The sequence below is a fragment of the Lagopus muta genome, chromosome 2, assembly GCF_023343835.1.
Source record: "Lagopus muta isolate bLagMut1 chromosome 2, bLagMut1 primary, whole genome shotgun sequence".
NCBI classification, from domain to species: domain Eukaryota; kingdom Metazoa; phylum Chordata; class Aves; order Galliformes; family Phasianidae; genus Lagopus; species Lagopus muta.
The window spans coordinates 13871205-13896422 of record NC_064434.1 but is presented as its reverse complement, the minus strand read 5'-3'; the positions used below and the strand labels follow the sequence as shown (position 1 = coordinate 13896422).

General features: G+C 41.3%; 2 protein-coding genes across 4 annotated transcripts in view; one reads left to right on the top strand and one right to left on the bottom strand.

Moving 5' to 3' along the window:
* Positions 1-1984: 1984 nt before the first annotated feature.
* On the top strand, positions 1985-17413 carry SLC66A3 (solute carrier family 66 member 3). Its single transcript, XM_048938327.1, has 7 exons — positions 1985-2223; positions 4025-4107; positions 4583-4652; positions 5237-5294; positions 6511-6631; positions 7745-7786; positions 9738-17413. The coding sequence occupies exons 1-7, from the start codon at positions 2081-2083 to the stop codon at positions 9824-9826; spliced, it is 606 nt and encodes a 201-aa protein (XP_048794284.1). The 5' UTR covers positions 1985-2080; the 3' UTR covers positions 9827-17413.
* Positions 17149-25218, bottom strand: part of ROCK2 (Rho associated coiled-coil containing protein kinase 2) — a 93382-nt gene continuing 85312 nt past the window's right edge. For 2 of the 3 annotated variants that reach the window (XM_048938324.1, XM_048938326.1), the window contains 5 exons: positions 24944-25022; positions 24469-24730; positions 23862-24075; positions 19608-19717; positions 17149-18711 (listed from right to left, as the gene is read on the bottom strand). In XM_048938324.1, coding sequence (XP_048794281.1) covers positions 19621-19717; positions 23862-24075; positions 24469-24730; positions 24944-25022 — 652 coding nt within the window. In that variant the 3' untranslated portion in view covers positions 17149-18711; positions 19608-19620. The remainder of the gene's footprint in view (positions 18712-19607; positions 19718-23861; positions 24076-24468; positions 24731-24943; positions 25023-25218) is intronic. The other variant, XM_048938325.1, reaches the window with a different exon arrangement.

The window sequence follows — 25218 nt, the reverse complement described above, 5'->3', positions numbered from 1 at the left end:
TACAACGCAAAAAGAAAAAAGCAATTATGTACAGACAGTTAGATGGACAAGAGGCCAGGTCCAGGCACCGATATATTTCTAATACAATGTATAATACATAAAAGACATATTGCATACATACATGCACATTCACATTTTTGCCTTTACCTTTTTTTTTTTTTCCTTTTGCCTTCAAGAACACCCTGTAGAACAACATTTCCAGAGTATATGTTTATCTTAGTGCAGATAATTTTCTTCTTCACAAGAAGTGGGGTAGGTTTTGTTTTGTTTTGTTTTGTTTTATATGGATTTGTGTTTGTTTGTTTGTCTTTCGTTTATTTGCTTACTTTCTTTAACTGCTGGGTTTTGAAACGAATAATAATTTGTTAGGGCCTCAAACTGCTTTTTCTAAGCCCTGCTCAGATAGAAACCAGCAAAACCTTGACGACCTTCCTGAAGTAGAGTATCTGTCTTAAAAGCTATACTTGCTACTCTGAATCCAAGTGAGCTCTTGCTTTGCCCTGTTTAGAAACCTCCACGTTTGGTTGGATTAATTCTTTGAAACCAGATGCTTTTCCAAGAAACTCAGAACCGCTGCCAAGCACTGAAGAGGCACTTGGTTCTGTACATTACAGCCCTGCCCACAGCTCTCCTCTGTCTCAGGAAGGACAGATGCCACAGACTGATGTCATCCTGTAACCTTCTCAAAGTCTCTTTCAGAAGCTGCATGTACCCACAAAACCACCATTACTTAGAAATGGAATTTCCAAGAATCTGGGATTAAAGCCTCACCTCAGCCTATCACCTTTATGCCAGGTTGGTGGAGCGAAACTGCTGCAAATGTCTTTTCATTGGTTTCCCAGGGAATGCCAGCAAGAACCTCTCATTTGGCATCAATAAATTGCAATAAAAATCTCCAAATACAGAAGCTGTAAACATTACAAGATTTGGTTTCACTTTATGATTTTGATAGGTCACTTCAAACTGTCTGCTTTCCCCAGTTAGTAATGATTACCCATCTTTACTGGATATACTGTGTGTGAATTAACAAATGCACATATGCAGCAACTCTCAGCTACAGGTATTGCTGCAAATGAGAAACGAACTAAACAGTGCAGGGTAGAACCAATGGTAACTATCCCAATGCTTTGTAATAGCTGCATGATTTTCTCTCTTAAAAGCCAAAGGAACTGAAAAGACAGCTTTTGCATTAAGCTTCTAAGTGGGTGTGTAAGGGGGGCAGTTCTGGTATGTTAGGCTCTTCTGGTACTTCTTTTTGGCTAATCGTATTATTTTACATAACATGCCATTACCCAGAGCAGCCTTCAGACCTTCAATTAGCTCAATGAGCCATTTCACAGAGTGCACACTGCGTTAACAGGGTGGTATTTTCTTTTTTTTTTTTTTTTTTGGCTTACAGTGCTCTCATTCATCTTGTAATGCATGTTCTTCCTAACATCAAGTAAACCTTACATAAACACTGCCATGTTTTCAGTTTGCCACAAATGTATATAATGTACTGCACATCTAACTTGTGACCTACATGCAGCATCCAACGTTTCTTTTATATTCATGATCTGCACGCTTGTACAACACAACCTCAGATGTCAAGAATACAGGAATCTATTGGACTGTTGGCCCCAGCCTGCACAGATGCATGGAGTTAGTCAGTCATAGGTAGCAGGCTTGGCTTTTTCATAGAATCATAGAATCACAGAACGGCCTGGGTTGAAAAGGACCACAATGACCATGGAGTTCCAACCCCCTGCTGTGTGCAGGGTCACCAACCAGCAGACCAGGCTGCCCAGAGACACATCCCTATCTTGAATGCCTCCAGGGACGGGGCATCCACAGCCTCTTTCCAGTCATGGGACTGCTTTTATGCTAACCTGGAGATGAGAATACCAATTCGCTATGAGATGAACTACTGCGCCTCAGAGACTCAAACGCGATGAATTACAGCTGAACTGCGACGTAAAGCCCTTCCGCATTCCGCCGTGACAGGGCGGCCGCGAGCGCTCCACAGAGCCCCGCGGGGCCGGGCCTGGCAGACTCCCGCCCTTCCCGCCACGCCGCCTTCCGCGCTGCGGGTCGGGGCATCATGGCGGCGGCCCTGCTGGATGTGGCGCACTGGAGCACCTGGGCGGTGTGCGCCGTCATCAAGCTGCCGCAGCTGGCGGCCGTCCTGGCGGCAGGGTCGGCGCGGGGGCTCAGCCTGGGCAGCCTCGTGCTGGAGCTGGTGGGGTAAGGCGGTGTGCCGGGATCTGGGAGTGGCAGCACGAGGGGGAAGTGCTTTAATCTAACAGAGGGCAGATTTGGGTTGGCCGATGAGGAGAAATGCTTTGCTCATAGGGCGGTGAGCTCCTGGCCCAGCTGCCCGGAGAGCTGTGGGTGCTCCATCCCTGCAGCTGCTCGATGCCGGGTTGGGTGGGCGCTGGGCAGCCTGAGCTGGTGCGAGGCAGTCAGCCCACGGCAGGGGTTGGGCAGGTGGGCTGTGAGGTCCCTTCCAATCCAGCTGTCCTGTGATCCTGTGGTACTTGTGTTCTCCGTGGTGCGTGTGCTGGTTGTGCAGGTACCTGTGCCAGTCAGACAGGATTCTCTCACCCATACAGACAGAATGTAGTCAGTTCTTCAGAAGATTACAGGCTTTTTCGAACCGTGTTGAGGACAAAAGTATATTGAAGGGGTTTCAGTGATGCTGTTTTGAAAGATTTATTGGGAATGTTTATTTAGTAGCACTCTTCATTCTGCAACCCATAGTGGGTCCAGCCACAGAGTGCTTTCTGTCCTCAGGTTCTGGGATGGTTCTGCAGAGCCAGGATGCACTCAGAGTGGACTGAGGAGCAATGTGAAGAATGATGGTGGTGGAAAGGGGTGTATCTGAGTTTAGAACAAATATGGCTTAGAGGAGGTTCTTAACAGAATTTAGCTGTTTTAATCCTGAATATTGCAAAAGACTGTTACCTACTTTCATCTAAACAGGAACTACAGGAAAGAATGGGACAGACCTTCACAGATCTTCAGCAGGATCTGTGGTGATAGAGCAAGGGGAAATGGCTTCATGCTCAGAGAGCATAGATTTAGGTTGTATGTAAGGAAATGGCTTCAACCTCAGAGAGAGTAGATTAGGATACATGTAAGAAAAGCGTCTTCTGCAGTGAGGGTGGTGAAGCACTGAAACAGTTTGTCCAGAGATGTGGTTGATGCCCCGTCCCTGGAGACTTTCAAGGCGAGGTTGGATCAGGCCTTGGGGCAACCTGATTTAGCTGTCGTGCCTCTGTTCATCGCAAGGGAGTTGGATTAGGTGGCCCTCAGAGGTCTCTTCCAACTCTAAGGATTCTGATTCCACCAGGCAGGAAATTCCTTAAACCATGTTTGTGTGCTGCAAACCACCATTTTTTCTCCACTAGTCTTTCTCTGCAGACTCTACAGCTTGGAAATGTCTGTTGGACTCTGTGGACCTGCATGATGATTGAAGAAAGCAAGGAATGTGTGATTACAGCATCCTTTTAGATATTTTGTTGTGGAGCAGCAGGAACATTTGCCATTGCTTGGTGCACTTGAGGGCAGGCTTTCAGCTGACTATTCAGCTACATGGGGCAATCTTATACTGTTGTATTCTGGATGGCTTGGAAGGCATTTTTTACTCCTGTAAGACATGTTTAATTTACAGATAGATCTACGGACATAAATAAATCAGAGTTATCACAAGGTGCCAAGGTAATTGAAAAGAGAAGATAGCTTCAAGGTCTTGAAGCCCGTAGTTTTTTCTCAATAGCTGCAATTATGCCTTTCACACCGTGACACAGAAGTACATCAAGAAGCTCTCTGTGTCTTACTCTACTTGTGGATAACAACAATAGGCTATGGAATAATCAGGCTTGCACTTGGTGTGCATGTCTGTTAGATCAGTTTGAAAGCATTATGCCTATCCAGATCCTTTTGGCACAACCAAAAGATAATTAAAAACAGTACAAAAAATAAGTTGTGAAGGAGCTGTGGTGTCCCCTTATGCAGTCATGTTGTTTTATGTCTTTCTGTCCAGCTTCGTTGTGTTTCTGAGGTACCAGATTTATTATGATTACCCTCTGCAGTCATACCTGGAATATCCCATCATCATCGCTCAAGGTAATCTGTTTGGAGCAGGGCTTTGGAAATAAGACGGGGCTCCCCCAGCAGGCCAGGGCTCTGCTGGAGGTAGAATACTCCACTGCAGTAACATGAATCCATTGACCAGTTCTAGCTGGAGTTGGGAGGAAACGGGAATGAATAGCTCAAATGTAGTTGAATTCTTGTATGTTTGATGAAAGTAGATGATCAGGTAGAGCAGAGTGATCTGATTAATAGACATGCAGTGGAGTTACAGTGTAAGCTTATCCTTTATTACGGTTACTCCATATTGGAGAGGAGCCTTATAAATGCTCCAGACTCTGAGAAAAGCGTCCTTTTGGAGCTTGCAGTGTTTTGGACATTGACTGAATTTGAGAGACAAACCTGTAAGAAGTGAGGCCGTAGACATGGTGCCCAGTGGAGCTCTTTTTCTAGAATTGCATTTGGGTCCTTTCTTTCCTTTGGCTGACAAGCAATCTTTTATTTATTTCAGATGTCATTCTCCTTTTGCTTATTCTACATTTCAGTGGAAACATGAAACAAGCTTTGCTTTATGCAGTCACGTATCCTTTGCAATCCAGCAGTTTGGTTTACGTTGCTTGTTTGGTAGTTGTTTGCACAGATAACTTTGTCATCCTTTGTTTTGTGCTCGTATTTGTTTATTATGCAACTCATATTCAGCCAGCTGCCTCTCAGTACGCATTCCACATTCACATGTTATTTCTTGGGGTGCAGTAACATCTCTGTGTGAAGGCAGCCATGCATATAGCTAAGGCCCACAGTTGATAAGGAGTACGACCTCTTCTTAATATACATCTTAGCTACAGATGCAGGGTGCAGATGGTGAACCTTCTTCAATTCCTACCCATGTTGATTGTACTTGTGCCGAGGAGTGCTTGTTTTTAAATAATGCATAAGATTTAGGCTTAAATCTCATCTTGTGCATTGGAGCAATCTTCAGAAACTCGGGCGCTCTTCAACCAAAGACTGCAATACAGGAGCACTTAGTGCTTCAACTAGTGCTTCTTATGTTTTATCCAGATTGTATAGTCTTGTAAAACTTATTTCTGGATGCTAAATCTAATTCCCTAGAGAGAGCTTTGGAATCCTAGAACATTCATTGCTATGAAACTTAACGTGCTGTAAGGTTCTGGGGGGGCTGGTACATGCTAACGCTGCGGAGGTGGATCATAGACCTGGCCATGGTAAGAGCTGCATGATTATTTGATATTATGTCCACATAGGAAATTGTCTTGTTCTGGAAATCTTTATCATTGAAATCTCTACTTATATTTGTTCTTGGAAGAATTCCTCACTTAGTCTCACTTTCAGAAAAAACAGTTTTCAAGTACAGTTATTTCTTTCACTTCCATGAGTGGCTTCAAAACATAACACTTAAAATACTGTAGGAGAAGAATTATGTTCTGAGGTAGAATTATGTTGACTGTGTTGGGATGAGTGTTAGATCTGCTGATGTGACCTTGTCACTGAGTCACATTAAAACTAGCAAGGAAGGTTGAATGGAGCTGGTCTCTTCAGTCCAGATGGCATCATCCCTGTTAGCAGATCTTTAATGCGAGAAGGAAAGAACAGAGCATCAGTCAAAGCTTTTGTAGTGTGGTGGGTGCTATGTATTTCACAATATATAGTTTTTATTTAGTCCTAGACTTTTCAAAGAAAAGTTCTCATTGTAGGTTAAAGATGGCCCTTGACTTTTTTATATTGCAGCAGAAAAAGTTAAGAGTCGATTCCAGGTGAACTGGAATTGCTGATGTAAAAAGTACTACAGACAGGGATAAAGCTTCTAAGCCCAATTAGCAATGCTTCCTTGCAAGGGAAATCCAAGCAAGGCCCAGGAGTCCACAGGGAGGGTTTTTGCAAAGTCCCTCTTAGAAGGACATCAGGTTGAATAGTCCTTCCCCTTCATTACATTTCTCCCAGCTATTGGACTCAGTTTCCACACATTCTTCTCAGTTTTCTCATTCTTTTATGGTTTTGTTTGCCAGACATAATGGTAACAGATGGCATGAATCAACCTTACTGTTTAGACTGGATCAGTCTCATTTTAGCTAACATCCATAAACAGTTTTATGGAGCAGGTTGAGGAGCTTTTTTATTTCTTTAGCTCCTATTATATCGTCCTCTGCCAAGTATTTGCCAATAGCAATAGCATCTGTGCTTCCTGAACTTCTTCCTGAGCAGTACCTTAGAAACCAGAGCCTTGTTTCTGACAACTTTAATTCTGTGCTTCGTGGTTCCTTGCTAAGGAGATGTAACTTTTAGGTTCCAAATTACTTTTTTCTCCTAAATGAAGAATCTGCTCGTGTTTCCAGTAAGGTACGTGCTAACAGCCATATGCTAAACGCTTGGCTAACAACGTGGCAGCAGCAGAGCTTCCTTCTCTTTCTCTGTGCTTTACAGAACCTGTGCACGCTCATCAGTGCAGCGAGTAAGCTCGCTCAGCTGCAGTGCCTGTGGCAGAGCAAAGATTCTGGACAAGTGAGCGCCTTGACCTGGAGCATGTCTGCGTACACCTGTGCAAGTAAGCCATGGGGGCTCATGGTATGAAGCCGTGTCTGCTCCTAATCCCTTCAGTAGGTCTTTGGCCAACCATAGATAAAAATCTTGCCCCTTGCAGTTTCACTTAGTGCTGCCTGCTGAGGCACACCGTCAGTCAAGTGCCGTCGCTGACACCAGCTCGGTCACCATGCCACTTTGATGTAGGAAACATGCAAGAATAATTAATGGAACCTGGTGCAGATAAAGTGATTGAAGGGGAGCCTTTATAAGGAAAAGATTTCAGTGTTCTGGCACTTAGGAATTGATCAGCAGTGACTCAGCATGAAAAGGTGCTATGCTTTGCTATTATGTAGACAAAGAGTGCTAATTCTGAAAAGCCATTTACAAGTACATGCTTTAACGCTGAACACCTTTAACTCCAAGTCTAAATGTAAATGCTTCATTCAGTAAAGAAAAACAAAAAATGTATCAAGAATGCTGAGCAGCCACCATGAACAGTTCTATGTTAGAAGTGCCCTCACAAAACTTGTATATCCAGGCTATAAAACATACTGCTCCTGGATCTGATTACCTGTGAAACCAATGATGTTTTAAGTCAGTCAGTAGAAGTTGTGGTCTGTCAGTTGAGCAGTGGCAGTAGTCTTTATAAATGGTTTTAGCCTCCTGCAAATGCAAAGTATTTAATGCTTAGATTTGTAGTAGGGAGGGAAGCTTAATTGCTCGTGTTTGCAGAGACCTGAAAGCATGCATGTGAACACTTAAAATAGCTTAGTCATACCAACAAGATTGTGGGTGTAACCCACTATCAACTGCAGCAGGAGGGGATGAACTAAAGAAGCACTGACCTTTGACCACCTGCAGTTCATGGAAGTAGAGATAATCAGAATTTTTGTACCACAATCAGTGACTTATTAAAGCAATTAAAGCAAGGCCTCTGGTACAGTGCCATTCATCTGTGAGAGCTTGATTGCTGAGGATAAAACAGTGAGGAGTGGATGCACTGAAAGTGGAAGTGTTTATACCATGTGTGTTCTCATGCCAGGATATGCTCTGTTGCAAAACAGACTTCAGCAGTGTTTGGAAGTTGTAAGCGTGTTCTGTCTCATCCACTAATAACAATCCCTTCAATTTACAGCAAGAATATTTACGACTGTAATGACTACAAATGATCTGATAGGTGAGTATGGGAGTGGCTTACCTTTCCAGGGAACAGCTGCTTTGGTAGATTTTAACTGTATCCTAAAAGCTTAAAATATAATTTGCATCTAATTTAATTATGAAGAAAATTTGTTTAACAGCTTTTTACTGTCCTTGAAAAAGACTGATGCTGACGAAACTGAAAGATCAAAAAGGTACAGCACGTGTTATCAATATCTGGTTCAAAGTCAAGAGTTGGTGGCAACAACAAAATCACGTGGTACTTTAAGTGGTGAATCTTTGTTCCAGTTCAGAGCTAATGCTCCAGCAGAAACAAGAGCTGAGTAGATTTTTTTAAGCAGCCCTCGACAGCCTAGTTTTACAAGCAGTTAAAGTGGCTCTTCCACTGGAAAAGGAAATGCCCTCTTCAGTTCCTTATTCCTTCTCACCCCACTTGCTTACTGCCTGGGTAGGAGTTGGTGGGGCCATGCAGGATCACCAAAAGAATGGCCAAGTGCAGGTGTAGAAGTATAACCTGGGTCAGCTATCAAGCCCAGCTCACCCACAGCTGCTTAGAAGCCAGAGAGGTGTAATGGGGGGAGGAGGGAAGGGAGAAAAGCACTGTCTTTTTTTGAAATTGCCATAAAACTGAACCTTCAAATGTAAACTGCCTCTGGTTAAGGCTGTGTTTTAAAATGCAGCACAGTGAGCTTGGGAATGTGAAAGAGATGGCAACAAACACTGACACTGTGAGGCATAACAGAAAGTGATTTGAGTTCATGTCTAGCTCTTAAATAGGTTGGGATGTTTATCCTGATCCATACGTGCTCAGGGAACTTTTAAGGAGTACTTCTGAACCAAAGCTGCATTTGCCTGTGATTGTGCCACACGTGGAGACACTGTGATCATTTTCATTTTAAAAAAATGGGGCAATCTAATCATGGTTCTGAAGAACAGAGCCTTTTCCTAAGTTGTCAGATTCCCCATCATTACATATGACAGCTGTATTTCCTGTATCCCCAAAGTCTCAGCCTTACAGAGGGACAGGGAGGTGATCGTCCCTCTCTATTCTGCCCTTGTGAGGTCCTGTCTGTACTGGTACTGTGCCCAGGTCTGAGCCACCCCCGGTACAAGAAAGACAGGGAGCTGCTGGAGATGGTCCAGAGGAGAACCACGAAGATGATCGGGGGCTGGAGCACTTCCACTACAAAGACAGGCTGAGGGAGCTGGGCTTGTTGAGCCTGGAGAAAAGAAGGCTGCGGGGTGACCTCATTGCAGCCTTCCAGTACCTAAAGGGAGCCTACAAACAGGAGGGGAATCAACTCTTTGAAAGGGCTGATGACTGCAGGACAAGGGGAAATGGTTTTAAGTTGAGGGAGGAAAGGTTTAGGTTGAATGTCAGGTGGAAGTTCTTTACAGAGAGAGTGGTGAGGTGCTGGAACAGGCTGCCCAGAGAGGTTGTGGATGCCCTGTGCCTGGAGCTGTTCAAGGCCAGGTTGGATGGGGCCCTGGGCAGCCTGGTCTGGTATTAAATGGGGAGGTTGGTGGTCCTGCCTGTGGCAGGGGGTTGGAGATTCATGATCCTTGAGGTCCCTTCCAACCCAAGCCATCCTATGATGAACAGATGGCAGCAGAGAATAATCTGTTTATTATGAGCAATGCACATAACTGTAAAGGACACAGAATCTGTGGCTCTGAGTTTGTGTGAGGTGTAAATACCTGTGTGGATGGGGCGGCTCTGCTGGCCTTGTCACAGGAGAAAGGTGTGCTATTTTCAGACAGCCCTCACAAACGCTGAGTGCTTTCAGTGCCCTTCTCTGCTGCATTTACTTTGAGAATTTGGGTTCCTAAAAGTGCTCATGGAACTTATTGAAAGGAAAGCAGCAATTTGTACACCAGGAGAGGTTGACAAAAAACGCATCTGCTGAAAATGACCGCAGATGATTTTTTGGAATGACGCTTAATGAGAGTTGTTTGTTTTTCCTTTGTAGTTCTCATCCGTTTCATAACCATGCTCGTTCTCAATCTCTGGGTCACGGCCACAATCCTGCGCTACAGGAGAACTAAAAAGACCGATTAGAAGATGCTCATCAGCATGCAGTGTGAAAAGAAAAAAAAGGAAAAGGAAACTGATATGGTTAAACAACAGAAAAAAGCTGAGGAGAAGTTGAAAGGGGAGATTTAATCTGGATATAGGGGAAAATATAGGGGATCCTCATCAGGATGGTGAGGCACTGGCACAGGTTGCTCAGAAAGGTGGTGGATGCCCCATCCCTGGAGACACCCAAGGTCAGGCTGGAGGGGCTCTGAGCACCTGGTGGAGCTGTGGGTGTCCCTGTGCATTGCAGGGAGTGGAACCAGATGGCTTTCAAGGCTTCTTTCTAACTCAGATGATTCTGATTCTGTGAAGCGCTCTCTCTTAAGCCTCGTAATTTGTCTCTAGAAAGATTTAGTGCAGTTCCGCTTATTTTCTCATAGAAATAATTCTGTTAAGATACTTAATTTAGGCAGCACACTTTTATTAGTTATTTGTGACGAGTTTCCCTGATCCCACTTTTTCTCTGAATCTTTTTTAGTAAATGAACAAGGTATTTGTATTTAGACATGTGTATGTTCTCATGTCACTTCAGTACTTTCTGGTTACATATTAGCAATTATTTTCTTCAAATCTACAAATTATACAAGAGAACTTTGTGGCAGCATATCTGCTCTTCTGTCTACATCTGCTGCCAGTGCCAGGTGCTTCTTTTTCTTGCAAGCAACTCAAATAGTCAGATGTTAAGTACCTGTATTTTAGCATAGAGAAAATCTGGGTAAAGGCCCAATTCAGAATATATTTCTAAATGAGTTTAACAAAGTCAGGGATCCAGCTGAGACTGGATCTCTGTGTGCAGCACTGCACACAGCATTTGAGTGGTACATTCACACCCCTGATACAGGATATCTGTAGTCACTTCCATACAGGCAGTTTTTATTATGATAAGAACAAAAACAACCGTGTTCTTCTTTCTCAGCATGCGCTCTCCATCACTGAACACGTTGTTTTGGGAACAGCAGTAACTGGAAGGTATGGAGATTAGTGAGACTCTGAGAGTTAATTCTGTTCCAAGAGAGGCTCCTGCAGTGATGCCCAGTCTCCGTATGCAGTCTGCTCTGACTGTAGCCCACCTATGCACTGTGATGCACTGAAGCAAACCCGTCTGCAGTGGTTATCAGGCTTTGATGATGCTACAATATGCTTTCTTACTTTTAACCTGTCCTGAAGAATTTATAGACTGAAGTTGAATTTTTACTGTGAAGATTCCAACCGGTTTTAGTAGGTATGTTTAAAAAGGGAGAAAGATGTTCTTAAAAATTTGTAGCAGGGGATTTTACTTTTGGAAGAGGTACTTTTCCAACCCTAAGTTAGAGCAGGTACCAAAGAGAAATAGAACGACCACTGATTTCTCAACGCATTCTCCAAAATGAGAAGATAGGCCTTTTCAATAGTCTTACACTATTGCTGCTGATCAGCATGCTGAAAACAAGGTGCTTGTGATCCTGGCAGGCTTGCAAACTATGGGAAGACTCAGTGAGTACATTTGAGTCAGGTTTTCCTTGCAACGTGCTGAATCACTGGGATGTTACAGAGCAGTGGGATCTGCAAAAGCAGATCTTTCTGCCAGCAGTCGTACAGCAAGCAGAGACCTTCACTGTCTGAAACAAAGCTGCTTTGTCAGCTCTGATTCTGGGGAGGGAAGGGGTGGAAAGAGGTATGTCTGTGGACATATGCTTTTGGGTATCTCACATTATTGAGAGAAAATTAAAACATGAGGCTTTTTTACTGCTTCAGTAAAGAATGCTCAGAAGTTTCTCTGTTGGTTGAGAGAGTAATTGTAAATGTTCTACTGATTTTCCTGAAGCTATCTGAACTGTCTAATTTGGTGGCAAGTGGCATGTAATATGTTTTCCAGGTCTTATGAATAAATGCTATTCTTCATGATTGATTAATGTCATTCTTGTGAGTTTTCATTGTGTTCAATGTTTTTATTGTGTCCTTTTACGAAAAGAGAAAAAAAGGTTCATTACAGGCCATAAATGGGCAGCCTTCACTTTAACACTCAAAGCATCAGGCTGTACATCAGTCAACCTGTACAATGCAGAGAGGTCCAGCACCTTACAGGAACAAAACACACATCTCTTATCTGGTTTTTAATCTGTTTTAATAGACAATGCTCTGTTTGGGCTCAGAACTCTGTTATTGGTGTCTTTCAACCTCCTCAGTGACTCTGTAGGAAAATTGAGACCGCTTCTGGTTTGATCATCAGCACTTCACTTGTTTTTCCATCATAAAATGTTGGAAATGCATTTAAGGTAAGTTCTTCAAAAGGTAGTTGATGTATGGAGGATAAATCTTGGAAACTTGTGGGAAACAGGAAAGAAACAGTTGGGTAAATGATGAGCTTAAGTAGAGTAATTCTATGGACTTGGAAAGCTGGAGCATGAATTCTCAAGCTGTGTGGGATATGAACAAGTCAGAAGGTGGTGGTGGTAGTTGTATGTACTTTTCTCTCTCTGTTTTTTGTGGGTTTTTTTTCTTTCTTTTTTCTTTTTTTTTTTGCTCCCAAAGAATAATTTCATTTCTGTTTGTAAAGTAGAGAATTGTGGTCAAGTCTTGGGCAAGCCCCATACAAGCATAGATCCTGCGGCCTTCTATCTGTAAACCATAATCTTCTCAAGTAGCTGGATTAAAGGCAGTAGCTTTAGACAAAAGAGAAGGATAAATCTTGTTAAACCTGTCACTCAGTGGTTATTGGGGTGGGTGCAAGCAAGTTGTTCACTGCACGGTGCAGCAGGTGGCCCAGAGCAAACAGGGAAAGCAGCTCAGGTCTGTTTATTGTTTGAAAGGCAGTAAGCAACTTCTGTCCACAGAGGTGAAGGTAATTCTCCACATGCAGATTGTGTTGAAGTGCTGAATCACCCACACAGCCTCTGCTTGCATCAGGTGACAACACGTTCACAGGGTAAAATTGCTTTCCCTGGGTTGGAAAGCGTGGGACCTACCAGGGCTTACAAGAAGTATGAGTTGTCTTGCCCAAACAATACTAAATTTCAATCTAGTACAGGCCAGTGAAATTTGAATGCAGCCCCAAGTCTCTCCAGCTGTGACTTTATGATTCTGTGTTAACTATGTTAAGTGGTTAAGCTACAGCATGCGTTCAGCAACAAAGCTCTCTTTAGCAGTATGTCAGAGGAGGCATTTCTCTTGAGACCCGCTGCCCAAAGGCAGAACAAGGATGTGACTGCAGAGAACAGGTTACAACTCTAAAAGAAGGGATGCATCGACAGTGGAAGATGGGTATGGTTCTTTTCCCAGAAGTTTCTGAATTGTCATCAGTGATCACACATGCAAACCCAGGACTTCCTCTCCATAAGACTTAGCTTTCTGCATAGAGTAAGAGCACACAGGCTCAGATGTGTTTCTTTGCATTGCACTAATCCAGCAAAAGATTTTACAGCTTTGAGCACTCAGCTCCCTGTTCTGGGACCTCTTCTGCTGGCTTGTGTGTGTGTGTAGCTGCTTCTCAACCTGGTCCTGCCAATGTAATCCAGTAAAACGGGAGAAAGGAGCAGGCTGGCAGACAGGGAACAAAACAGAAAAACCCAACCACCTTTGAATCAAATGTTATTAAATTCTTGATTTTGGTCAGGGCTTAATTTGCTTGATTTTGAGCTTTATTTCTCAGAGGTAAGGGCTGGTGAGGTCAGATAGGCTCCCAAGAGCCACGGCAAACAGTACCATGAGGACCTGCCAGTTCACCACGTGCTGGATTCTATTGCTTGAGGCCTCAGCAGGGACAGAGCCGAGCCTTGATATAGCTCAGCGTTTGCTGCCTGATAGCAGACAGAGAGACACCTCCAGGACATCAACCAGTCCGTCCTTCCTTCCTTGGTAGTGGTTGGGGGCAAGAATCCTTCTTGGAAATGTTCAAGCTTTGGTTTGGAGGTAAAATACAGACATAATGATCCTATGTATTACTCCCGATGAAATTTAAGGGGATATCCTAAATACAATTTAAATATTTGTCATGATTTAGTTCATGTCCTGTTTTTCTGTTGTTGAGGCTGGAATTTATCCAGCTCAGCAGAGCTAGCTTAGACTGTGCGTAGACTAAACAAGTGCTTCCTTATATTATGTGGTATTATTTATTCACAGGAAGAGCACTTGAACAGGGCTGAAATCTCGTTTTATCCGTCAAGCATTCTGGAAATGAAAGGGCAGAACCTGCACTATCTCAGTGTGGCAAGAAGAGCCAGCTAATGATGATTAAAATTGAATAGTAACATGGCTCCATGCTAAAAAACCAATTTTACTTACCACCTTGTTGTAACTGGAAATCTTCAGTGCACGTGCTCTCTTTGGGACGTTGACTATTTCTGCTTTTGGAGGCTTCAGTCAGCAGTACCAAAGTGCTGGCCTGTCTCACACCATACTAGAGGTGTAAATAGAAGAGCATGCGTTCTATGCCTCAGTGCCCTGTGTAAATTACGTGGTCAGGACTGTACTGAAGCATAAACTGAGCTTATGCAAAACATTTTTTGTTACCCTCTTTCACTTTTGAGTGACTACATACAGGTTCCACCAAGGTGTGAGAAGGCAATTCTGTCGTTCCTCCCAGCAACCTAAAGAAGGCCACAGGGACACAGAATTGCTGCTCTCTGCCCTTTCTTTTCAGGGTGAAGATACGTCCTTCCAGAGTTCTTTAGGTATGTAGGATTGCATACACTCAAGACTTCATAATTTTGCTCCCTCGTGCAGCAGTGCATTCACCGTGTCTTTCATTTTGAAAGATCACTTTAATCTCATGGTTTCTGTAAGATCAGTGGAGCAAGAGCAGTACTGATCAAATCTTGCAGCGTGGTTGCAATAGCAAGTATCAGGAAGTAACGTGCCTTTCTTACCCTGATCGAACACTACTTCCTGCCTACAAAGGGGTAAAGATTCTAAATCCCAAACTTTGTAGTAAGGCTTAGTCCTCACAGGCATCTTGGAGCTACAGGGAGCTCTCTCATTCATTGCAGCAGTTCTGGAACAAACTACACCAGCAGTGTTCAGACAGTGTTCTTTTCTGCCACATAGACCTCAGTAGGCTCATGTGAGCATGTCTGAGTATGTCACCTGCTTCACAGGCAACTGTAACTAAGAGCATGAATTAGTTTCAGAACTGCTCTGTCAACATCTTTTAAACAGATTCAAATGAAAACTCCTTCCCACTCTTGTGAGAGATATTTCAAAGCAGTATGCAACCCCCCATGGTCCACGGGACACTGATGATCCCTGAAGCAGCTTACAGTGTCACTGCATTATATTACAAATGCTCACACTCCTAATGAACATCCAGAACTTCCTGAGAAACTGAACACAGAAAGCACGCTGTGTCCAGCAGAAAGCTTGCTGGCCACAGTGACCCAAGAGAGCTGCTGAGTGCCTGCCAAGCATCCAGCATCTTCAAGAGGTGGTAAAAGATCCAGACACTTGCAGTGAAACATCAGTGACTCTTTACATTTGCTGACTGTCAAAGTACTTCAGCTTCTGCGCTTCCAAATCCTTGGAAGAACTGCGCTCTGTATCATGTTTTAGATTCAGCATCAGCCACGCTAAGAAGTGCAGGAAGTTCTGAGTTCTGTTGCACGCATGCTTGGTGCTCCATCCGGCATCGCTGTAAGGGGCTGAGCTTTGGCAGGAGCCACTGGAACTGTGGAAGTGCAGCACACAACCAGGACAGTCATGGAAATGTACTTTCAGGAAGGCCTTTGTGTCAGCTGACATGCTGCTCAGATGGGGGCTTCTCGTCCAGCTTCTGTGCTGATGAGCTCCTGGATGGAAACCAACAGCAACTTGTCTGTACATGTCTTGAGCTTCTGGCTCCCAGTTTGAGCCCTGATTTTTCCAGAAGGTTAATCTGCAGTTTGGCTGTATACTTGGCTGTGTCTGTATACTCTTGTGAAACAACAGGCCTTGCAATAAGATAATTTTTTTAGATAAAATCAGCCAGGCCATAAAAATGTTCTGTCTGCTGCAACAGCCCTGTGACAAAAATAAACCATATGAAACATCCAGTCCCTGATATTCTCTCAGTTTTAAATACCAGACAATAGGGAGACACTGCAACCCCAGGAACTAATATTAATGGGGTCCTTTCAATCCACAGATCAGCACATGAAAGCTCTGACACGCAAGAGGGACAGAAGAACTGCTCTGGCTTTTCTGTCCCGGGTACAAAACAAAGGCTGTTCACATCATACTATTGGCCAAATGACCTCCACGTTACAGCTCAACATTGCCCACATTTGTTTCTTTTGGGACACAACTGCATGTAGGAGAGCTGAGGAATGCTACAGTACTTTCATCCCTAGACGCACTGGAAACCCAAAGAGACCAGGTCTCGAGGTCCCCCTTCTAAGGAGGACTTGCTTTATGGGAGAGGTCCAACCAGCAAACTGTGCTCCATTTCAGCCCCTATCATTCTACAATACCTTCTCAATACAGCCTGCTGTATGTGTAGCTAGTAACTATTTCTGTAAGTACAGACTGTATAAACTGCAGCTAGTAAATACTGTATGACATACAGTTCCTAAAATACCAGGCATGACAGGGCTGTAGGGATTCACAATAGATGAGGGCAAGACATGCAGAGGAAGTGCAACAGATCCAACCTGGTACATGATGGGCTGCAAACCAACTCCACAGAGCATGCCCTTCTTCTCCACACAGCCTCTGCTTGGCTTTGCCTTCCCCATATCTGCTGCAGTAGTTGCCTATATGTTTCAGTACTTCAATTAATTACCAGCTTGTCAAGTTCAGGAACTATTTTACCTTACTCAAATAGTTTATTTAAAAATATATATATAATATTCTCCAATTCAGAAAAGGATAGAACTTCCCACAATGTAACATTTTTTTTATATATATAAAATATTTATGCATTCAGTGAATGGAAACAGTTTTACTGTATACATTTTTAATGTTGTACTCTACGCAAATCTGCTTGACCTAAAAATATACCGTACTTCTGTAAATCCAAACAAGCAGGGAAAAAACACCGTAGCTGTGCGTTGGGTTAAAATACCTAAAGAGAAATGATACGAAAGATTTAGGTCTGGATTTAAGAACTCACAAACAATGTTTTACTTTGCGAGTGCATAAATAGAAGACTGAATACATTCTGGCTCTGTTAAGCTGAACTGCAGTTACAAAATGCAAATATATTTATTCATTTTCAGTATTTCAGTGTTTCCAAGTCCACCATTCATGATAGTGTTAAATAAATCATGGTCCTATCCTTCCAAACATTTCAACACTCTTTAAAAAAACAAAAACAAACAAACAAAATTTTAAAGTGAAATGTCCTCCTTCATTGAAGTGTTAGATCATATTTTAAATTACTGCACTCCCACACAATAGTTTATATATATATATATATTTTAAATATATATATATATTTATATATATAAAGAGACCAAATAGGAGACTACATTTTTTACTGTCAATATGTTGAACATAGCATACTGCAGTTGTATAAAACATGCATTTTCTGGGATAATGATGAACGCATCATGAATGAGTCCACATAAACTCTATTTTTTGTACAACTCCCAAGTAAAAAAAAAAAAAAAGTCCAATTAAGTGCCTCTGAGGCCCTTTATTCCCAGCTATCAGTTCTCAAAACACACTACTGGAATATTTATCTATGCCTACAGCTATGTGCTAGAGAACCAGATTTAAAACTTTAAAATACATCTACAGTATGTATTAGTTTTCTTTAAAGTCTGTGACACTTCTTGGGTGTTGTGTTGTGAAATGTAAAAAATAATCACAGATTCTCTTTTTCTTTTTTCTTCCAGAAATAAACACACATCTAGGAGAGTATGCAAAAACAAGGCAAAGTGAAGTTTTCATAGCACTTAATGAGGGTTAATATAAGTCAATAACTATATTGAGGTTTGTAAGAAGGGCTGGATGAGCAGTTACATGTATAAACACGTGGTCTAGTAAGTCCATTCTTATCAGACATTGTTTTTGTAACCAACACTTCTCCACCCTCAAAACCAGTCGATATACATTCAAAGTAAGTTGACATTGATATACCTACTAGGTGTAAAAATAGTGCACTATTTTTTCTGCCACAAAGCAAAATTGCATCCTAAGAGCTGGTAAACCTTTTTTTCCTTAAATACAGAGAATGGGCCAAAAAAAACTCGAAAAAAAAATTAAATTAAGGCAATTAGACAGGTAAAACAGGACTGCCCATGATGACGCAGCTGAAACTAGCATATACTTTGAACTAGCTGCTGAACACTGACATGCAGCTTTTGATAGACATGTATGAATGATATAAACTTCAACATTATGGCTTTATACAAGTGCATAGTTGCAACTGCAATAAGTAACGGTATCTGATTAATAAGCATAAAAAAATAAAGTGGAAAGATTTTTAAAACCCTCTTGCAGTATTACAGTACAATATATATACACAGTATAATGGTCACTTCTTACAGATGCAGTCTATATCACTACGATGGATCGTCCTCCTGTTCTCGCAGGCATGCTGGTGGCATCTTCATGAAAGCTGAGAAGTCACTTTCTTCAGTTTAAATACTCATTCCTCTCAATCCTTTTATGAAATGTAGTGTATGTGTCTTGCCGAGAAAGCTTTTGTGGAACAGAATTTAAAAGGTGACCTAACATATCCTTTTAGTATTTACCAGCCATTCCTCGTTTGATCAGTCACTCGGGGGAATACAGGAAAACCCTCAGAGATTAGTAATTTATATTGCAGCAAAAATGTAAACCTCTGATATATATAGCACAATCTCTCAGGAAAATATATATTTTTAATATATTTTGGGATATGTTTCAGTCTTGCTGTAACAGGAAGAAAATTATCACCTCGAGTTGCGTCTGCGTTCATGGAAAGCAGTTAGCTGGAAAAGAAGCAGAAAGTTTGGTCAGTACAGGCAGTGAATGAATGTGTGACAAGAACATACCTCCTCAGAATCCTTCTTTGAGATGACCTTATCAGTAAGCTTGGGAAAAAGTCATTCCTCTGCATTCAACAGCATCAACAGTACATAGTACTTTAGTACAACCTTACGCATTATGAGCCCAAAACAATTAATCTCCCTTGTAACATACGAGGGTAAAGTCCAAGTACATTCACACTGTGTTTTTAAGGTAAGCCATGGGGCAAATTAGATCAAGAGCACAGCTGCATCTGTTCTAAAGCAGTCAAAGAAACCGCACCACAGAAGCTGCAAAGCCTGTTTGTTTACATAGTTTTATAACACGTTGTTAGGTACCCAAAAAGCACAGCACTGCAAAGGAAAGCCAAGTTCACTTCATAACACAGGTAGAAAAAGCAAAATGCAGAACTGTGATTTCATGTCTGCTAGCCATGGACACATCAATTCAGGTTAAAAGCTTAAGAAAAATATTATTTGTAAATAGCAATTGTATTTTAGGTAAATTCCAACTGTTACAACCTCCCTTTTTAGCCTTCAGTAATTGTTTGCAGAGGTTAGCAGCATTAGCACTACAGATGAACTACTGCTCTGACAACAAGAGATACTTTCTTTTGGGGCAGGCAGACATGAATTTTGAACAAAGATCTAAAATTAGAAAAATAAGAACACCGAAAAGGCAAAAACACCATTTTAATGGCTCCTCTAAAAGAATTTGACACCACGAAACAGAATCTCATTTTTACTGTGTAAAATCTCAAAATGAGATCTTGTACTTTTCTCTGCTTTGAGAATCAAAATCCAACATAGCATGCTGTATTCAAAGGCAAACAAATCCATTCCTCACTATTTAGATTTACCCCTTATACTTCTTCAGAAATCAAAAACATCGTCATCATCATCATCATCATCAATATCATCAACATCATCAAATGACCAATCCCAGTCTTTAAATGCCAGATCAAGTAATCTGCAACAGGAGGGTTTGATGTTTAATGTGTGTCACACTCCTACAAGAAGCTTCAAAATTCCATTTATTATCACTATAACTTTTAAAATAACTGTCTTAACATAGATGAGCTCCTTCCTCTGCCTGCTATAGAATATGAACATTCAATTACTGTTCGGGGAGCCACAAATATTGTATTCAAAGGAGATTCATCACAAGTAATTAAATTCTACAGAACACTTACCGTATTGCTTGTTCTCCCCCAAAATTTCAGTAGAAAAGACCAACGCACACATTTCATAAAATTAGCTTCCTGTTTTGCTGCAGTTCTGTTGACCAACACGCAGCTTTATGCTCACCTACCATCCCTTTCAGATCTATGTCTTTTTAATAATACTGAGTAATCTGGTTGTTGAATAGAACACTGAATGAAAGTGTCACCTGAGCTCACAAATACAATGGGATTTTGCCATTTATCCTAAATACAGTGAGATCACCCTAGACAGATGTACTGTAGCCTCATTATTTTTAACTTAGGCTATGCCAAAAAAGAGGATGTATCAACTCGTTCTCTATGCATCACTGCCCATGCTCCTACAGAATGGAGAGCATATTATTTCAGCAAATGAGTCATTTCACCTATTTTAGGCACTTATGCTGGAATGGGATGAATCATTGTCTAGAGGCATTCATCTTTCTGCTACTATAGAAGGATTTCAGATGAACATCTGAAGTACTAACTCCTTAATGTACAGGAAATGAAACTCAATCTGGTCATTTTTCCAGTGAACTCAGGATTGAAGTCAGGATTACATGCCACCTATATGAAGCAGAGATAGAAACCATACACTAAAGAAAAGCTTTAGGATGTTTTAAATATAACATGCTACAGTGTTTAGTTCAGTTAATTGCATCCTTTAAACAAAGCAGATTTCAGTTTTCAATGGCTTTTCAGCTTTTAAAGTTATTACACTTAAATTAAACTTCCAAACGTCAGCCCAGGACCTCTGGGTTTTTTTGTAGTCAGGTCTTGAAAAACTCCAGCACCTCACTTCCAGTACTTCAAGGGAAGTCAGAAACAGGAGGGAGAATGACTTTTTACATGGTCTGACTGTGGTAGGACTAGGGGGAATGGGAGATTTAGGTTAGATGTCAGGAGAAAATTCTTTGCTCAGAGGGCAGTGAGGCCCTGGCACAGCTGCCCAGAGAGCTGTGGGTGCCCACAGGCACTCAAGGCCAGGTCGGGTGAGGGGCCAACCCATGGCAGGGGTTGGGTGGGCAGGCAGTGCGGTCCCTTCCAACCCAAGCCATTCTGTCATAAGGCTGGAGCCCACCCAGCCCCAATAGCCCTCTCTCTCTCCCTGACTGTCCTCACTGGGAAAAAGCTTTTGTTTGTCTTCAGCTGGAATCTCTCCACAGGCCTAGTAGGCTTTGCAGAGCCAGCCCTCATCCAGGCTGAGCGAGCCCAGCTCACCAACCTTCTCTTCACAGGACAAGTACTCCAGCCTTGACCATCCTGGTGGTCTCTGCTGGACTTTCCACAGCTGGCAAAAGGCCTCTTTGAAGTATCTGCAGCAGTATCTCACCACACACTAGTGGAGAACAGAGGAGTGAAATCTCTTCCCTCAATCTGTTGCTCACCTCCAGCTTGTCCCCAGCTACTCATTAAGCTGGCAACTAGGTTTTCATTCTCAGTAATCTTCATAATGGAAAATGGAAACCTCATGGAAGCAACAGTCAGATGCTAATTGGTTATAGCACCAACAATGATTTTTAGGTATGTGCTTTCTAATTAGAAGTATTTACATCCATACAGATTTCCACAGGTTTGACAAACCTGCATTAAGGCTAAATGACCTCATAGAATTACAGTTTTCCACTTGTAACTTCTAAGCTGCCAGGTACATTTGAAAAGGCAACTTGAAAATGTTAACTACATCCATAAAATCGTTTACACACCAATGTATCCATCCTCCTCCTTCTCCCACCATCATGAAATATGAAATATACAGACAGAAAATATATGGATAGAAGGAAATGAGGAAAAAAAGAATCACCAGCTGAATGGAGGAGGATCACAATAAAAAGAATGGGAAGAGCAGGTACTGTTATGAAGGCATTTAGTAAAAAAAACATCATGAAGATTGAAATAAGAATGGTGTAACAAGAAAATTTTCTTTCTGAGCAATTAAGGATAGCTATGGAAAAAGAATCAGAATTTATTAAATACCTTTTATATGTCAATAATAAGAAACAAAATAATGCTAACCAACCAGAATATGGAAATACAGAAGCATAGTTTTACTTGTCCTCCAGTTTGCCATGAATAATGTTTCATTGATTTGCGCTTCAATCCAATTACTGCTATTTTGGCTAGTTTTACACCAAGAATCCCTTCAATAATCATTCCCTAAAATGGAACAATTAAATTCTTCACTTTGATGGATAGAATTAAAAAAAAAGTAATCATTTAAAATTCAAATTATAAGGTCAGACTTTCTTTTAAGGTATGTGAAGTAAACAATCAAAGATTTGATAACATGGAAATTAGGAGGAAAGTTATGTTGCTTTGAGTCCTTTTGCTATGCATTACCATACATTAAATTTTACTGCACTTTTTTTTTAATATCCAAATCTTCCTACATAGAGCTGTTTTGTGATTTCAGTAGCATCACAATACAGTGGAGCATGATTACACTGCATTCCCTATTGTAATTCTGTTGATTCACCCAACCCTGTTTTCAAGCAGCCAGCTGAGATACTGGTGATAGTCTGATCACAGAAACAAGACCAAAACTATCACTCCCAAGTTATCTCTCAAAGGTGCAAAGGTGAAAAACAATAACAACAATAAAAAATAAGCCTTTGCTGAACTGGCCATTGCTGCTGTTATATGGCAACAAAGAAAAGAAAGGTGGATAGAAATTTACACAGGGTGTCAAAAACTGGAGATTAATACAACCAAGTAATAACTTCATAACCTTAACTGTTCTTTCCTCTTTAACAAACCCAGCAGTATGCTAGGCGATGAAAACAGCACACTGAAAAATCCAGAATACTGTGCAGAATACTGTGCAATCACTTAAATGCCACCTGCTAAATGTTATCACTTCTATGGCTACAGCATAGGATTTTGCTCTTTAAAACTAATCCAATAATAGAACTCTGTTTTTTATAGACATTTATTTCCCACATGAGAGCAACGTGACAGTAAGACTGCTCTTTTAGGAAACATGAGACAGGAGCATGAGTATTTCTGGGCTGGGTAAAGAGCTGAAACCAACTCTCCCACCCTTTGGCAAGTGTTTTAGCTATTTGACCAAATGGTGACCATCACTTCATGTCTACTTGCTCTCTTTCAAAAAGAATGAGTGAGACTCAGACGGATGTCTACCAATGCAGAAAATGGCACCACACTGTGAAACCTGCATGGGCATAGATGCAAAAGAGAGATTCATCTGAATAACCTTGTGCTGTACGTGTTGAAGAGCACTCTATGCTCCCTTTCTACTTTCTCCTTTTTATTGGGATAACACAAATTCAATCTTACAAACAACTCTTCCTATATATGACTCTGTAAGCAGAGCTAGACATAGATACATTTGGTCAGATGAATCACACTCTAACACAAAAATCCTCAGTGATGTTTCTAACATTAGAGTGGGGCAGGAATTCAAACACATTCCTCCAAACCACCCAGCAAGAAAGAAAAGACATGCATTCTTTTGCTATGTGTAAGCTCTTCTAGATTGCCTTTTGAAGGCACCCAGTTCTCTCCAAGGTTCATTAGAATGACAAGTACTTAATGTCATAGCTTAGCTTTTAATCAGGTACAGTTTTGTTTCCTTAAAAACCTCACAACCCTCTTAATGACTCTTGACATATCTAAGCTTCATATTCCCTACCAGCTTCTAGTTCACAGAAACAGTAGCAACATATGTTATCAGTAATGGTAGGTTAAATACCAGATAGTGCAATGTCCTTTGAACGAGTAAACAAACATAATGATGGTTCTTATTACTTACATGAGGTTTACAGAAGATGACATACTAGATTACATATCAGTGGTTGCCAACATTGTTGTCAACTACTGATATCAACATATATCCCATTAATTACAGTAAAATGTTTTGAACAAAAAAATACATAGCAGCTCTTGTGTTACCTTGGTTTGTTTGGAGGAAGCTGTCGACTTGGTCGTCTGATGGACTGGTTTGGCTGTACCTTCATAGAAGTTCTGGGAGAAGATCTAGCAAAGGGGTCTGGTGCTGGAGGTTTCTTGGGTATTTTTTTCACCAGTCGGCTCACCCATTTTTGCTGTTCTTCTGTAGAATTAGCTAACAGTAGTAGATTCTTCGCCGTTGAAATATCATAATACACTGTAGTAAGAGTTTTTCAAATAAAAATTAATAATAATTGTTATTTTTCTTAACATGTCCCCTACATAAAAAATTTCACTAAATATCATCCATTTCCTAAAACTCACTATTGCTTCACTCAGCAATGCTGCACAACAGTGTGAGCAGTCTTACAACTATGCTCTACCTGTGTGATGCTGACAACACAGCAGGTATGAAGCCATCCACCCACATGGCATTCACTCATAACAGTGAGCTGATCCTCTTGTAGACACCTTCAGAAAATTTTACATACCCACTGAAGAAAAACCTACCTCTTGAAGTTTAGTTGGTGTCACAGATAGGACCCTGTGATTCATTAGCATGCCTTGTGACTCCAACAACTATACACGTACTCAAATATCTGCTAATTACCTTTGCAAGGTGCTATAATCTCTTCTTTTTTATCCATATGATCTTTGTGACATTTGATATGGCAACGGCGACATTCCAGAGCAGGAGGAGGTTTAAACATATGCCAAAGAGGCTTCATACAAGCTTCACAATTGGTTGGAAAGTGATAAAGAGTAGGTATAAACTCATGTCCTTTGTGACAAATATAATTTGACTTCTCTCCCATAGGCTCCACAGGAAATTCCTGCTCCTTTTTGCTCTCTCCTTCATTAGCATATAGAATCTAGAATTAAAGCATAATAATCTCAGAACTCCTTTATGACAAAAACATATTCAGAATAATTCCTGAATTAGAAAAACCAAAGAATAACACTGGAATGAATATTTCCAACAACTTTGAAGTAAAAGCTTCACTTAGACAAAGTTAGAGGAATATGTTTCAAAATATGGTATGTGATGCATGTTACACTGTAAACATTAATTTATTATTGAATACCTGGAATATCCTTGGAATTTCCTTGGCATCTGCTCTGTACACATCAGTCTGGGTGACTGGTCGGACATGGAATAGTTTGCTGTAAGAAATTGTTTCAATAAAGACAAAAATTAATGTTATCAATATACAAGCAATAATCCTGTCTTTCAGTCCTGCACACGGATTTCCAAGCCCTAAATAAACACAAGTCACAAATATACAGCTGTATTTATGAAAAAAATGATAGCAATGAAAAGCTGACTTCAGTGATTGCTGGGAGCTTTCTAACACAATCC